Source organism: Heloderma suspectum, chromosome 5 (genome assembly GCF_057233095.1).
Source record: "Heloderma suspectum isolate Gila_16-S chromosome 5, 16-S_ref, whole genome shotgun sequence".
Lineage (NCBI taxonomy): Eukaryota > Metazoa > Chordata > Lepidosauria > Squamata > Helodermatidae > Heloderma > Heloderma suspectum.
Genome location: NC_139462.1, coordinates 197,487,081 through 197,503,409, shown reverse-complemented (window position 1 = coordinate 197,503,409; position 16,329 = coordinate 197,487,081). Strand labels below are relative to the sequence as shown.

The window sequence follows — 16,329 nt, the reverse complement described above, 5'->3', positions numbered from 1 at the left end:
GAATTTTGCATAGTGATGTGAACTAGCAAGCCAAATCTTTGGTTGCAGCTTTCTAGTTTAATTTATTTTGCTTATTGTCACAATAGTTGCACAACATTGGGCCAAGTGCCATCAATGATACAATCTTGTCTGTGGAATGGCCAGTGCTGAGCAGAAAGGAATTCCTCCTTTACATCCTTCACATTCAGACACATGGACCGTTGCAGTGTCAAACCAGCTCTGCAATCAACAGTTTGGAAATAAAGGTAAGAAACTTAAAACAGAGTTTTTTGATTCACCACTATGGTAAAACTTTGCTTGTTTGAACTCCTCTAAAATTTATACCACTAATAAGTTAGTTCTAGAAGTCGTTACAGATTCTCTTCCTCTAAGGCCCAGAGCATGGGGGGCTGCTCATAAAGCAAGCTGTCCATAGGAAGTGGCTTACCATAAAATCCCAATGATTTGTCAATGCTTGCACAAACTCTCTACTTTGCAGATTGTATGGTGAAAATGCCGCAGGTGCAAGGGAAGCTGCTTCACATAAATATCCTGCCATATAGAACAGCCTCCACATAGTTGCATCTCAAGTGACATTTGATGCAACTACTGGCCTGCTTGCATCAGGGCAAAGCTTCAAGTTATGAGTAGCAACGTCCTCATCTGAGATCCATGTATGCAAGAGAAAGCCAACCATTAGTTTCCCAGGAGTCTTCTTACAGATCATTTCACCTCTTCCTTCTTCTCTTAGATCAGCCAGTTCTGCTGGCCATTCTGGAGTACCACTTAATTCAATACATTTCCCAAGCTGAGAATTCTCTCCACATGGTGGAGTAATTATGCATGCTCTTCCTCCACCCTCAACTCATGCATAACATGTAGCCTAGACGTGCTGTGCACAGGGCCAACTTGCATAACCCTTCCCCCTCAACCATGAGCCGAAATGTTGAGCACTGGGGTCTCATGTTATGCTATACATGTGTGTGTGTGTGTGCGCGCACACGCATGTGTGTGTGTGTAGCCACTCTTTCTCATGTCAACTAGTGAACTAGTGCTATGATGTGAGTGCAAATGGTTCCCTGTGGAATGTTTTTCTTCACACCCATATGTAGAGCATACCAGAATACTAAAATCTCACCCTAGCAATGCTTCTGGAGGACCATTTTAGTTTCTCCCCCCCGCAGATAATCATCGTAGAATTTGAACAATGTTGGAAAGTACATCAAGGGCCATTCGATCCATCCTTGGCAATAGTAGAACTAAGGAGGGGGCCCAATCTTGTCCTTTGCCTCAGGCAGAAAAATGTCTTGGGCCAGCCCTTCTGTGGTTAATCTGAAGTGAAACAGAAGCTTTGTGGTTGTGCCAGAGGAGCGGGGGGCGAGGGGGGATGAGCCCTGTGGGAGGCTAGCCTCATTTAGCATTATGTCCAAACTGTCTCTTTTTTACTGGAGTGAGGTATGCCCCTTTCTTCCTATGTCATGTGTGATGGGTTCTCAATTGTCTGTCATTTTCATTGTTGCCCTGAGACATCTTTTCAGTTACTTGTTTCTGGATCCTGCATCACTTTTAGCTGCCTTGAGCACCATTTTTGGTGAAAAGGCAGGATATAAGTAAAATAAAATAAATAGTTATTATCAGCATTGAAGTACAATCTGATTAATGTTTTGATCTAATTTGTTCAACCTTGGTGAGAAAAAATGCAGATTTATTCTCTTTTGAGGCTCAGATCAGAAAATAATTCCTCTCTGCTTCTTGACATTCTGCTGCAGTTACAGAAAAGCAAAAATGAATCTCAATTCATTATTTTGTAGTTAGGAACAAAAACCCAAATATCAACAAAAACAGATATGGGTCTTCTACAAACGTTATATTTGGAGCTATTCATTCAGAATTGTTTTTCCTAATGCAGAAAACCTCAGCTGGAATAATTAGTTTTCCAGGAAGCCAAAACAAGTGATCACACTAAAAGTATTTACTGGTGCCAATAAAACTATTAACTACTAACCACAGGATTTCTAGATGTCAGATGCTAAATTTCCACCTGTATGATGGTAAACAGAATCTAGCCTCAAAAGCTTAATTAGTACAAAATATGATAACAAAGATGATTCAGATGGTAAAAACAAATCTAGTCTTTAAAAAATTACAATATCCTTTTGGGCAGGAGTTAATCCTCCTGCCATTTGAAGAGTGCAAGGTATCAATTTTCAGGGTAGAGCTGCTAAATGAAACAAGAAAAGGTCAAAGTCAAGCTCAAGATGTCTGAAAGCAACCTGTCTGTTAGAGCAATTCTGGAGTATGTTTACAGCTCATTTTTCTTCCTCTTTGCAGTTTGCTGTCCCAGAGGACACTCCAGAACTTGCTGCCTTTTTGCGCAACTCTTCTATCCCCCACTATGTCGGACGGAGGGAAGCCAAAATGGTAGAACATCAAAAGAACTCTGCAAGAATTCTGGTGAGATAACAGAAGATTAAGGTTCCCCGTGCTGAAGGCTTATGGGTGAAGCTTTAAGAAGGGGATGACTGCTTTCTCCTGAAATTGGTACTGCCAGCACAAATTCCACTTCCCTTGGCATTTGGGGAATTATGCTGTGACTTTTTCCTATTACTATATGTTCATATGTGAAGAAAGAACCAGATGCAAAAGCACTTAAGGACTAGGTTATTGCACACCACATATCACTCAGTCACTTGTATACACGTCTGGCGATTGACCACAAAGAATTGGAATTCTGAGGTCATACTAGGATCAATTTTTCATGGTAAGCTGAATATGAAATTACCTATAGTAACCAAGAGTTGGCAGGTATCTCAGATTCACATATCTCTCACACTTCCTTATTTCCATACCTGAGAGGTATGGAAGAATTTTTAACTGGGAATCCAAACTAGCCTCATACCCACCTCTGACCTACGATATAAACAGTTGACTACACTGCAAGGCTGCCATTAGCTACTGCCTCTAAGCACAGCCCCCACCCTACCACTAACCCACAATAAGGATATGACAGTGAACTACATTTTAGTTTTATTTATTTACTATTTATTATTACATTTATATCTCATCTTTTTTCCTCCAAGTCACCCAAAGCAGCTTACATGATCTTCTTCCTCTCTGTTTTATCCTCACAACAACTCTGTGAGGTAAGTTAAGCTGAGAGCCAGTGACTGGCCCAAAGTTGCCCAGTTAGATTCATGGCAAAGTGGGGACTAGAACCTGGAACTTCTGAGTCCCAGCCCAACACTCTAACCGCTACACCACTCTACGCTACACCACTGGTTGTGTTATCCTACACTCTGAGGCTGACTTGCAACAAGGGGGTAAAACCAATGGATAACATTCCAGGGCTGTTGCAAGATACTCTCTCAGATTCCTCCCAGCCTACAATAGGGGTTTAATATCTCTGGACAACACTGCCAGGTTGTTGTTAACTACTCAGAGCTTGACCTGCAGTATTCAATGTGAACTACATTGTCGGGCTCTTGTAAAGCCACAACCTCCAGTAACAGCCTCTTCCATCCTGCAGTATGAGGACAATGAACTGCACTTGTTTTGGAATTTGCATTAGCAGGGCTATTTTTAAATGTTTTCACTACGTTGGCGGGGGGGTTGGTGCGTGGACACACAGGTGCCCATTCCTGGCTACATGAAAACTTTGGATTCCTCATTTGATACCTATCAGCAACTCTCAGTTCCTTCCCAGGGGGAACATTTAAAAATATCTTCTCAGTGTGAACCAGGAAATGACCTATCCAAACAAGAAGACAGTTCTTTCTTCTCTTTTTATATCTGTGGGTCTCTTCCTCTGTCCTCTTTTCCTCATTTCTCTCAGAGGAAGAAAGAGAAGGATAGAAATGAAACAAAGAACAATGGAGGAAAGGACATAGACATATAACCTCCCACTTTCCACTCTCCCTCTGTGCTTCTTGCCTTCTCTCTTAGATAGCCCATCCTTCCTCCCTGAAAGGTAAGCAGTGAAATTTTGAAGCCTCTGGGCTACCATAACCACACTGGCCACTTCCAGACTGATAGCTGATCCCATTTCCCTCTTCCTCCCATCCCATGGTTTTCTTTCCCAACTGATTCAATGTCCCATTGCTACTGAACATGCTTGGTCATCACTGGGCTGTTTTGGGGTTGTCCCCCCTTTAGGGTTTTTTTCCTAAATACTTTTTGTACTACTGCACATCTTGGAGTTCCCCCAAGCATCCTGTTTCCTCCCTTTTGCATGTAGGTAGTGACATTTTGGCTAAGGATCAGCACTCACCTCTGAACTTTGAAAGCAGAGAGAGTGAGATGGAATGCAGTTTAGACTCTGCATAGAATTTAATGCAAGAACATCTCCATATATATTTTCTTAAGACAGCTCAAGCTGTTTTAATGCAGGAGAGAAGTCTGAAATTACTTAATGATTTTATGTGATTTTTTTTTTTTTAAGAAATCAATTACAAATGAACATCTTCTCAGCAGTCTTGGTTTCGTATTCTGATAATCAAGGCCAAACTAAACTGAATTCTATGTTCTAGGGAGACCCCCTTTGAAAACATTACCATTAAGCCATTAAAAAAAAATAATAATAATCCATACCAGAATAATGCTTTGCTATCTGTTATCTTTTAGTAGTTTTTTGTGTTCCAATACAGATTAACACACAGTGTTAACTGTGTGTGGGATCTGCATTTTATATAGTAAAAATAAAGAGAACCAGACTTTTTATTCAATAGTTTGATCCAAGCTTATTGCACTTGTATTTAGATTGACAGGGTTTGGTTTGCTGTCTTTCTCAAACCATATTTTAGATGGTCTTGTGCAGCCAAGTTGACGTTGGCGATGGGGGTGAGGGGAAATGAGAAGAACATATAATTTATCTTGTGTTTTGCTGTTCGCATATCTCAGCATTCCCCTGCAGTGTTTCCAGTACTCACACAGGGGCTCTGATGAGGGATTGCCATGTTCTCTTGGTTGAGGAACATTCTACATGTGCAGTTCCATTGTGTGCATGGAACATTCCCCAAGGAGAGGACTGATTCTGGCTTGCCCAGAGCCTTGTGTTACATTAGAGTCTATGGACTGCAGCCCATGGCTAGAATTCAAAACAGCTACTTCTGGCGAACCACAGGGCTTGCCTTAGCATAGTAGAATTTTTGACATTTTTCTCCCCCTTTAAACAGCACGATTCATGCCAAGCTGCTTTTGAAACCCCTGTGTGTTTCAAAAACTGGCTTACTATATGGGATGGGGGGGGGCTTTTGTTTGAAGGGGTGGAAAAAGTCAAAATACCCCATGAGTGCAGCAAAGTCATTGCGTGGTTCTTTGTATCCTGGTCCATAAGTCCATTCCATTACTGCAGCAGCAGCAGCAACAGCAGCAGCAACAACAACAAAATACCCTGAGAATACAAGTTACATACATCTGAGGGGGGGGGGGAGGAGTATCTGCTTGAGCCTTTAATTATGTGACTCTATTTTGGTCTAGTGTGATTATGAATTAGAAATAAAACATGCCTGTTTTGTTCCTACAAGATAGAGGAATAAACAAATCTGGCTAGATTAAAGAGTGATTAAGTAAGAGAAGGTAAACAAACACATCCTCTAAAACATTGCCTTTCAGTAACTTCTATCTAATCAAGTTCCTGGTGAGGAAGTGGACAGAAGTTGAAAAAAAACACGATCTCTCATTCAGTACTAATGGGGGAACATTTTGTGTAAGGTTGTATAATTTTGTGTACAAATTTAACTTTGCACTGCCACTTAAAGTATATAAAATTGTGATTACTTCCCTGAGATATAATTCTACAGAGAGTAAATATAACTTTACAGAAACTAACAGAAGAGTGTCAAGTTTTGTGTCTGGGAAGTTGGAGACTGAGCATAGAACTCTCACAACTTGGTGTTTGTTATGTAGTGCAAAATATGTGTGTTACAGGTGACTCCTTTGTCCCCTATAACAGATCCTCTCTTCCAGTCAGTGATCTCTCATTGTATGTATTTATTTATGTAAAATGATTTTGGGGCTGCCTTTAGGGGTGGAATCCTCCCAAGGCAAAGTACAAGATAAAAGAAACAGTACAAAACAATAACATTCAATAGAAACAGTAATTAGAAATAAAACCAGCAGCCCCCAAATTAAGAAAAGAACAGCGAAAACAGGTGGTTCTTCAGAGCTTTCCTGAAAACCTGCAAAGAAGGGGCCTGATGAACCCCTAATGAAAGCTCATTCCAGAACTGCAGGGCCACTATGGAAAAGGCCCTCTCCCTTGTACTTACCAACATAACTGCCCTTGATGGCTTGCAAGTAAAAAAAAAGTTCTTTGTTAATGAGTGCAGGCAGGCTGCTAGCCACATGCCTGTGCATATTACTGATAATTGTTATCAGTCACTTCATCAGTCGTCTTACCCTAGGCCAGTTTAGTGATCTGTCCATGTGTTTCATGGTTTCCACACCTACACAATCATGAAAATTCAGGAAAAGTTCTAGCTTCATCATTATTAAAGTTTACTGGGGAAATTAGATCTTTATTGAAAATATTGAATTTAGTATGGGACCATGAGAATATTAGGTCATATGCCTTATTCTCCACCGAGGAAACCAAGATTCTTTACTCTCACAACATATGCAATTTAAGTAACTCAGTGTTCATTTTCTTTTTTAAATAATAATTCAGGATTTTTTTTCCCTTTTAAAAATGAAAGCCAATCTCACTGGGATTCTAGATTCCATAATGGAATCTGTGTATGTAAATGCCCTTATCAGTCATATCATTTATTTTACAGAATTGCACAAATGTAGAATGCTTAGTGATCACTTGTTCGGTGGGACTCTTAGAAAGAGGAAAAAGTGCTGCACTGAAAATACGATCTCGTTTATGGGCCTCCACATTTCTACAGGTAAGGAAATGCAAGCTAAAATATTTAGGGATGTACGAAACACCTACCTGGCTCCGCGCCAGGCAATCCGTGGGGGGGGGATGCGCTCCGTCCCCCCCCCAGAATCCTTGACAGGGGGGGAGGCACTCCATCCCTCCCCCCGGAATCCTGCCCGGCTGCTGGGCAGCCCTGCAGGGACGCAAATGGCGGCTGTCGTAGCCTCTGCCATTTGCATCCCTGTATTGAGCCGTGATATGCTACGTAAATATTTACGTAGCCTATCATGGCAGGGAGAAAAAAAAAACAGCGTACGCAAATGGCGGTAGCCGCTGCCATTTTCATATGCTGGGTTCCCCCCCCCCCCGCCGTGATAGGCTACGTAAATACTTACGTAGCCTATCATGGCCTCCGCAGGGACACAAATGGTGTCCCTGCATTAGCTGTGATAGGCTACGTAAGTATTTACGTAGCCTATCACGGCTATGAAGAGGAGGAAGCGAATGGCGGCCGCAGGACGGCCGCCATTCGCAAAGCAGCGCAGACGGGAGCAGGTAAGTATTCCATTTCACGTGCCTTTCGTGGGGTAGGGGCGGCGGGGACCTCGTCCCGCGCGCCTTTCATGGGGGGGGTGGGGGCTTCGTTCCACGATGGATTTGAGGGGGCCGAATGCACTGGCATTCGGCCTCACCGAGATCTGTCGCGGAATTCTCTGACATCCCTAAAAATATTGAGAGGGGCTTCATGTTTGTGTCTGTATCTGTATTATGTACCATAGAACGTGTATTATGTACTACTTAATGAAGCATGCATCTTATATCTGCAAACATAGATGCATGCTGCTCCTGGATTATATTAGAAATCCCATTTTCCCCAATCAAAGCATGATGCAGCTGAGTGAAGGGAGATCCCCAACCTTCCTGTGTGCAGCTTGGCTTGCTCTCTCCCGGGGTCAAGTTTAATTTTGTTTGTTTGTTTGTTTGTTTGTTTATTTAATGTATATCTCTCCTTTCTACCAAAAAATGGTGCTCAGGGCTGAACACCAGGTTTTTAGTATTAACATAAAAAAGAGCACCACCTTTGTATGCACCACATGTTGAAGTAGCTTTGAGATCCCCTTATTGAGAGATGTTTGAACGTCTGACATTCACAATGCTGTACTAATCATCACCTGTCCTGAGGTGTGCAGAAAACATCCAGGTTTCTGGATGGTGTGGAAGCAGCTTAACTGTTTTGGGATACATGTTGGGTCCCCTCCTTTAGAGATAAATGTTTACAAATGCTTTGTTTTTAGATTTTTCTAGTAATAAGTGCACCTAAGACATGCTAAAAATGTAATGCAAGAAGCAGCCTTGAAACTGTGGCAAAATGGGACTTGACCCCCCCTGGTCCTTCATTTTCATTCCCCACTCTTCACTGGATCACACTGGCTATCAGAAAAGATGTAGGGACTACATCTTGTATGTCAGTCCAGCACAACATTCCTCCTGACGCTATGTAAATCAGGCTCATTGCCTGTGCTGAATGGGGTTGCACTCCCTCTGAAAGATCAGGTCCGTAGTCTGGGGGTACTCCTAGATCCATCATTGTCGCTGGAGGCCCGAGTGGTTGTGGCAGCTCGGAGTGCCTTTTACCTGCTTCAGCTGGTTCGCCAGCTACAGCCTCTCCTGGACAGGGATAGCTTGACCATGGTGGTACAGGCATTAGTAACCTCAAGACTGGATTACTGCAATGCGCTCTATGTGGGGCTGCCCTTAAGGCTGGTCTGGAAGCTGGAGCTAGTGCAGAATGCAGCAGCTCAACTGTTGTCGGGAGCTGCCCCTTTTCAGCATGTAACTCCTCTGCTGAGGGAACTGCACTGGCTGCCTATTCGCTACCGGGCCAGGTTTAAGTATTAGTACTAGTGTACAAAGCCCTAAACAACTTGGGACCAGGATACCTGAGAGAGCGCCTCCTTCCCTACCAACCTGCCCGGTCACTGAGGTCATCAGAGGGCATGTTCTTGGTGGTTCTGCATGGACCTATGGCCCGGTTGGAGTCCACCAGGAGAAGAGCCTTCAGTGTGGTGGCCCCCTTACTGTGGAATTCCCTGCCTTTAGAGGTCAGACAGGTGCCAACATTGTGTTCTTTCCGGCGCCTCCTGAAGACGTTGTTCTTTCAAGAGGCCTTCCTTGCATGACCAGCCGTGGGTTGTTGAATTCCACTTCGTTGGGATTTGTCTTTTTAAAAATGTTCTAAATTTTTTAACTCTTTTAACCATTGTTTTATTCTTATGTTGTTCACTGCTCTGGAATCTTCTGATGAGAGCCAGTGTAGTGTAGTGGTGAGAGTGACGGACTGGGAGCCGGGAGATCCGGGTTCTAGTCCCCACTTGGCCATGGAAGCTCACTGGGTGACTTTGGGCCAGTCACAGACTCTCAGCCCAACCTACCTCACAGGGTTGTTGTTGTGAGGATACAACGGTGAGGAGGAGGATAATGTAAGCCGCCTTGAGTTCCTTGCGAGAGGGAGAAAGGCGGGGTATAAATGCAATAAATAAATAAATAAATAAATAAATAAATATAAATATTATAAATAAATAAATCCTGCCAGCTCAGTGGTCTCCAAAATTGTCCTTATCTGCAAAGGATGAAACACTTCAGGGATCACATGAGCTGAATGAGTATATCTGATACATCAAAATTGCCTTATGCAGATTGCCTATCTATCTATCTATTGGTGGAATTAAAAGCAAGGTACCTTTTCCTCCCGAGGAATCCTGTTGTGTAGTCCAATGTGACATGGTACAAATTAATAGAACAGCTTCTGCTTCCAGATATGAATATGTAATCTTGATGAGTATTTAATCCACTGTGATTTATTTTAGGAATAAGGAACACACATTGCATTGCCAATAAGGAATATATTCTATAAATCAATTTATTTTCCCATTTATCCAATGACATTCTAACTTTCGGCAATATTAAACTGACATTTGCTGACTGTCCTGTCTAATGGCAAGTTGTGGTCTATCGCCTAAAAACCTGAAATTTTATCACAAACTGCACTCATATGAAATGAGATGATAAAACATGTTTGGGTAAACACACAGCCTAGGGTCTCCCAATGAGCTAACAAAGATAATGAAGGCAGTTGATTCAAAGCCAAGAAAGGACAGGATCATTTTTGGCTTAACTTCAAAGCTTGAACGCAATTATGACCATATGTTAAATTTTGTTCTCAGTCTAGCTGAACCAGCAAATCAACAATTGCGTAATTCATACAAGAAGACATAGCCTTATTTGGTTAGACGACATTGTGTTCCCACTATAGCTTCTATTGGCTTTCCATCTATGTAAGTTATAACACATCTAATGTGTTTATAAAATAAACTCTAGTAGAAGAGGCAAACTATATATTACATGCAAACATATGTAATGATGCCCCCAGAAAGAAACTTCAGGAAGCTGTGATCTTTATTAGAGTAGCCATAGGGGGAAGGGGGTGCTTAACCTTTTCCCCATGCACTATTTTTCAGGGGGAGCAGAGCTGCTTGGGGGGATTTGGAGTGGAGAAGCTATGGACAAGGAGAGGGTTAAGCACCCCCATGCTGCTTCTGCCATCAAATTTCCAGCCTTCTGAAGCTGCTTTTCTGAACAAAAAATATCCTTGTAGCTTGCCCCTAGTGTATTTGACTGACATAGAGACTGTTCAATGTTCTCTGTCTGGTGTTTTGTTTGGAGAGTTCGTGCATACATAGTCCACGTTCAGCTGGTCAAATCCTGGTTTAATAAGCCATAATATGCACCCACCTGCAGCCACTTCATGCAAGCAGTGAAACAAACCAGGAATCAGCAGTTAACAATAGCTTCCTGTTACATAGTGACTGGGAACTCTGATTAATGGTTTCCAAACAAGCCAGATTAGCTTCTGAATTTTGGCGTGTTTGAAAGCCATTAACCATAGTTCCTGATTCACCCATAAGAGGAAGTTATGATTAACTGTGGCTTCCTGGCTTCTGCATTCACTTACATGAAAGGAGGAGAAAAGCAGCAGCACACTGGCTGTATGTGGATGCATGGAGCTTGTGAATATCCTGGCTTATTATTCCAGAATTTGATTGTCCGAACTGGGCCATAATCTTAACCATGGTTAAGACTTTGGGAGAAAACTGTGAGATAAACCCTTCTCCCCTATCCCCCCCTTTTCAGTAGCAAATGTTCCCCTCCCATTGTGACAGTGAATTAAGCATTTCAGCAGCAACAATTATGTTTAGGGCTAGTTAAGGTTTCTGCTTAACTAGGGTGTTCTCACCAGCTTCTAGTTTCATATTCTGGTTACATGGGAACCCTGTTTAACCTTAACCATCATTAACGTAACTAAACACTTAACCATAGTTAAAGTGAGAGGAGTAATTTGTTCAATGGGAAAGTTGCATGCACTCCCACAGTCCCCTCCCAAACTCTTAACCATGCAATGGCATTAATTTATGACATTTGAACTTGTGTACATGGGCAGGACACCAAATTTGAATCCCTATGCACTGCCTTTTAAGTTTCATATATGTGTAATAAAATGTGCCATCTCTGCTTTATGATACCATTGAAGGCGCTTTCTTCAATCATCTCTACTGAATCTCCACTAACACTGTGGGGAGAAGAATACAACTCATGTTCAGGCATGTTGCTGACACTTCTGATGTCATTGCTTAGGGATTCTGAGAAACATGGCTAACCCAGTGTGTTTGTCTAGCATTCATATTTAAGAGTCTACTGTTTTACTCCAGTAGTCAGCAGTTGCAGTGTTTTGTATCCTTGACTACAAGACCTAAACACAATAGCATAAGAAGGGGGTCTTTTGTTAGGTCTTTTTTTCTCCACTCATTTTTTTACGTTTATTTCAGTCTTGTTTGAATGCTTCCAAGCATTTCCTTTTAAATAGATTCATAATACACATCATGACAAATTAATACCTAGAGAAAGGTTCAGTGAGACTCCCATGAATATCTGTCAGGTTGAGTTGGGTCTTCAGGAAGCACCACCTCCCATAAATAACATGTGTACACAACGGTCTCAAGGCAATCCTAAATATCTTAAGAAAAGAATTAGAGAGAATTACTGTACGACCTCCATTTGTTTAGGGACATTTTCTTTGGCGTTATTCGATTCCTAGAAGTTTGCTCTCAAACAAAGAAGGCATGCTAATGAATTCCCAAAGTGCACATTCAAATGGCAACAGTAGGTTTCTCAGTCTCCTCAACCTAAAATGTGCTAGACATCAATGGAAATGAGGTGGAACCTTTCTCTCTTTTTTTAATGAAGCAGGACTAACCTTATTACAATAACATGGTCAGAAAATGTATCTCGCAGTGTATTTCAGTTTCAGGAGCAAAGTTCAGAACTACCCCAAGGCCACCATGATTTAAGACAAGAGGATTTGTCAGTTTTTCCTCTTAGAAGAGGGTTCATGATACTGTTCCTGAAAAGAAAAGCTATCCCTCCCAAGCATATCTTGTCAAGATGAAGTGCATTGGGGCTGGGCTCTCTGAAATAGTAGTCAACACATTTTCAACGGTTGGAACATCATTCAAATGTGAGGGAGAATGAACCCTACTAGATTCAGCTAACTCTTCCAACTGGCTTAAACAACTTTTTCCCTTCCCCAGCATTCCCACCTGCAAGCCAGATGCAATTTATTTTTGTCCTTACATGCCTTGCTTGGCCTCCACCATGTATCTTTTGGAGTGGGTTATTGACTTCTGCTGTTGTGCCTCATTGGGACCAAAGCAGGCACCATCATTCATCAACATGCCCACTGAGAACTCATTTAAATTGTTTTTTACTACTTAGGTGGGCCAGGAGGCTGACGTGCTTTCCAAATTACCTCTGCATGTGTCTGGATAGTATGCAGACAGATACTGTATTCAGTGTGTGTTGGAAATGCTTCACTATTTTGAATCCAGGTACCCATGTGTTTCACATTTGCCAAAACAAAGGGTCTGATTTTTTGATATTATAATGGAACGTATATGTTTAACATATCTAGGTAGGGTGCTAGTGCTCCTGAGAGTGATAAAGATATCACTGCAACTGTAAGCTAAGAACAAGATGCTCTTTAGATCCCTAAACACAGGGGTGGGCAATTTGTGGCCCGCCAGGTGTTTTGGCTTACAACTCCCATCAGCCCTAGCCAGCAAAGCCAATGGTGAGGGCTGATGAGAGTTGTAGGCCAAAATATCTGGAGGGCCACAGTTTTCCCACTTCTGCCTTACCGTTTGGAACACTGTTTTGTGGTTATGTCATGCCCCTACCAGAAGACTCCTCCAAGGAGGAAGAGTGGGAGGTCCCAACGGAGGATGCCACAACAGGGGGCTGAGCCCATGGAGGAACTCACTGAGATCCCAGCCCCTCAGGAAAAGGGGGCGTCTGCCTCAGAGGAGGAGGCCGAGTGCCCCCCCCCACAAGTCTCAGGGTGGAACAGCATCAGAGGAAGCAGGCCTGACTCAGAGAACCTCAACAATGTGCCAGGCTGCAGCAGAAGCCTACTCAGGAGCAGAGGCACCCAGTGGGCTCCTCCACGGAGTCAGATCCCTGTTGCAGCACAGGCCTGGGCATCGTCCTCCATTGGGGCCTCTAACTCTTCTTCCTCAGAGAAGTCTTCTGGTGGGGGCATGTCAGCTTACAGCACTGAAGAAGAGAAAACATGTGCTTTGTTCTAACCACATTTTATCCATTTGTAAAAGGTGCACATGGATAAGAGGTAACTGGCCCCACCCTGACATGATTTAAGCTACTGGTCCCTTCCCCCCTCATTGTCTACATACGAGGTGTGTATGTCTGCAAAGGGGCACCAACTTGCATTCAGCTGACCCCAATTGCACAAGAGTCCTGATCTCGTGAAATACCAGCACACATTCAGCCGAATGAGACTTGGTGTCCCTTTGCAGATACCCACGCTCAACGTGCAGACCTTCGAGATGAGGCATGCAACATCAGAGGCAAGGCAGAAGACACACGTGTGCTTTCCCTCTACATGTTTAGCCCCACACATTGAGGAAAATGTCTGAATAGGACTAAAGTTCTACTGGAAAACGGATCTGGAGGCACTCTGGTGGTTGTTACTCAACTTCTACCCCTTTGGTAACATCATGCATCATATCCCAAAGTACTACCCACTGTTCCAGCAAAAACGGAGTGTTTAAGCACAGGGGTTTTAAATCTTATTCTGTGGTAGAGAAAATATTGCACATGGATATTGAACTGAGAATTCTCCAACAGAAAATGTGAAAACGGAAAGCATCAATAGCTGTCTGTATCCAGGAGAAGTCTGAACAACACCAGAGAATTCAGTTTCGGGCTGTTGCTGACTGCACACATTTTATGAGTACCCTTCTACCACAGACAAATTGCTCTATGGATATTGAAATGATACATTGTACAGTCTGCCCATCCCCCCTTTCCAGTTTCCATTAAATAGTAGAAACTGAGACTCGGAGTACTTCCTGGAGCTTAAGAAGCGCGGATGTATGGATTCAGTGGGCCAGGGGCACAGTTCAAGATTTTTAAAAGTCCTGGAAGACATTAATCTCCAGGAAATGCCCCGTAGTGGAGTTGTTACTAGTAATAAAGGCTTACAATTGAAATGGAGCATTCACAATGGTGAAATATTTTATGATTGATGTATTTACTGTAAAGGGTCTTTGGAAATAGCGAATGCTCTTTACTGCTCATCCATCAGACTTTGTGGGCTATTGCTCAACAGGCTGTTTGATAATGTCAGATTAATGAGAAAGACAGGATATGCTCTTCATTCAAGATATCCCTATACATTATATACAGTATGTTTAGTAGCTTGCTTGGATATGAGCAACTGAGCATATAAAGCTTCCTGGGGGGTGGGGTGGCTAAATTGCCTAATATAAACTTTGGGATGATCATTGTCCTCTATTTGGAAAACAGAAAAGGCAGCATATTTGTGGGATCTAGTGTCAAGTTCATAATGTAACATTTGACTCTTTGAGTCTTATTTATCTTGAAGACAACGGATACATGATCACTGATATAATTTTATTTTACCTAGGTATTACATTGCTTCTATGCCTGCATCCAGTGCACATTCATTATAAGTGGGGTTTCCTGATAGGTTGATGAATTTCATCCCAACCTATATTTTATTCCTGTTTTCATTTTTGGCACAGTAAAGGATAATAAAAGAAGGAATAGTCCAGTACCATGGTGGACTTAACTAGACTCGTCCATTTGAATGCAAGAACAATGAATTCAAAATAAACACATAACAAATATTATCTATTAGAAAAAACATTGTGGATAGCGTTTGTGTTATAAGGTGACTAGAATAAAAGGGAGAAAATCCTTGGGCAGAGTTAAAGATCACCTATTCTTCTACATTCTTCTTATGGAGCTTTAAATACTTCACTCTCCATCATTACTCACACACCACTTCCTTGCATAGTTCTGTATTTTTGTCACCAGGTCCAAGGGACAAGTCCATCCCAAAGGTGTCCCTGAGCGCCTCACTTGACTGTCTCCCACACAAAGAAATGGCTGCCTTTCACTTTTTGCGGGGGAAAGTGAAAAACGCAGCACTTGGGGACATTTTGGAGGCAGACAAAATATTTGACCCCTACCCTGGATGGTCCATATTCCATTGGCAAGAACCCTATAAGAAGAACAATCTGTGTCTGTGTGCAAAACATACAGCAGCCTTCCCTAACCTAGAGCCCACCAGATGTTTTGGACTCCAACTCCCATTAGCCCCAACTAGCATGGCCAGTGGTCAAGAAAGCTGAGAGCTGTAGACCAAACTTTCTGGAGGGCACCTGGTTGGGGAAGGCCGGCATGCCGACACAGATGGTGCCTCCCCTCCACTCTGGAGCCCCCGCTTGTGGCCTGAGGCAGTTTGCTGAAATGACAGCAGGAAGGCACTCCACTCCAAAAAGAAAAACAAATGGCAGAGTCACAAAGGTGCCTGCTTTCTTGAGTGCCTGCCCAACATTTTGGAGGACAGGTCTCCTCCTTCAGGGACTGCCTGAGCCATAACAAAATACAGAAATGATAAAACATTCTTAAATAAAAGTCAAATGGGATATATACCACAACGCTATGGACAAAGTACAAATGAATATATTCACCTCTAAAAATTCAAATAAAAGGAATAACACTCTGTTCACAAAAACATAAAATTTCCCTCCAACATTAAAGATGCCAAACCACCAAACAGTTTTTACCTGCATTGTCTGTATCGACTTCAATAGCTGATTATTAAGTATCTAGTAAGTTCCCTGGTCATCTTTATATCTCATTCCCAGAGTAGCAAATTCCCAGAGTAGCCACCCTACAAGGCCCTAATACCAAAGGCCAGCCAATTTATTTTGGTACCTAACGAAGAAAACTCCAGACATGCCTTTCTCCTTCCCTAGCCATAAAAATACAATAATAATACATTAAGATAGCAATCCTCTGGCTTCTAGACAGCATCTGAGGGGCCA

The 16,329-nt window shown here is 42.5% G+C and overlaps 1 protein-coding gene across 2 annotated transcripts in view; it reads left to right on the top strand.

Annotated features, from left to right (window-relative positions):
- Positions 1-16,329, top strand: part of ITGA8 (integrin subunit alpha 8) — a 181,183-nt gene that overhangs the window by 123,019 nt on the left and 41,835 nt on the right. The window contains exons 25-28 of one of the 2 annotated variants that reach the window (XM_084858985.1): positions 87-245; positions 2,311-2,433; positions 6,753-6,866; positions 14,099-14,459. In XM_084858985.1, the coding sequence (XP_084715111.1) occupies positions 87-245; positions 2,311-2,433; positions 6,753-6,866; positions 14,099-14,107 (405 nt within the window). In that variant the 3' untranslated portion in view covers positions 14,108-14,459. Of the gene's footprint in view, positions 1-86; positions 246-2,310; positions 2,434-6,752; positions 6,867-14,098; positions 14,460-16,329 lie in introns of those variants that run through there. The other variant, XM_084858984.1, reaches the window with a different exon arrangement.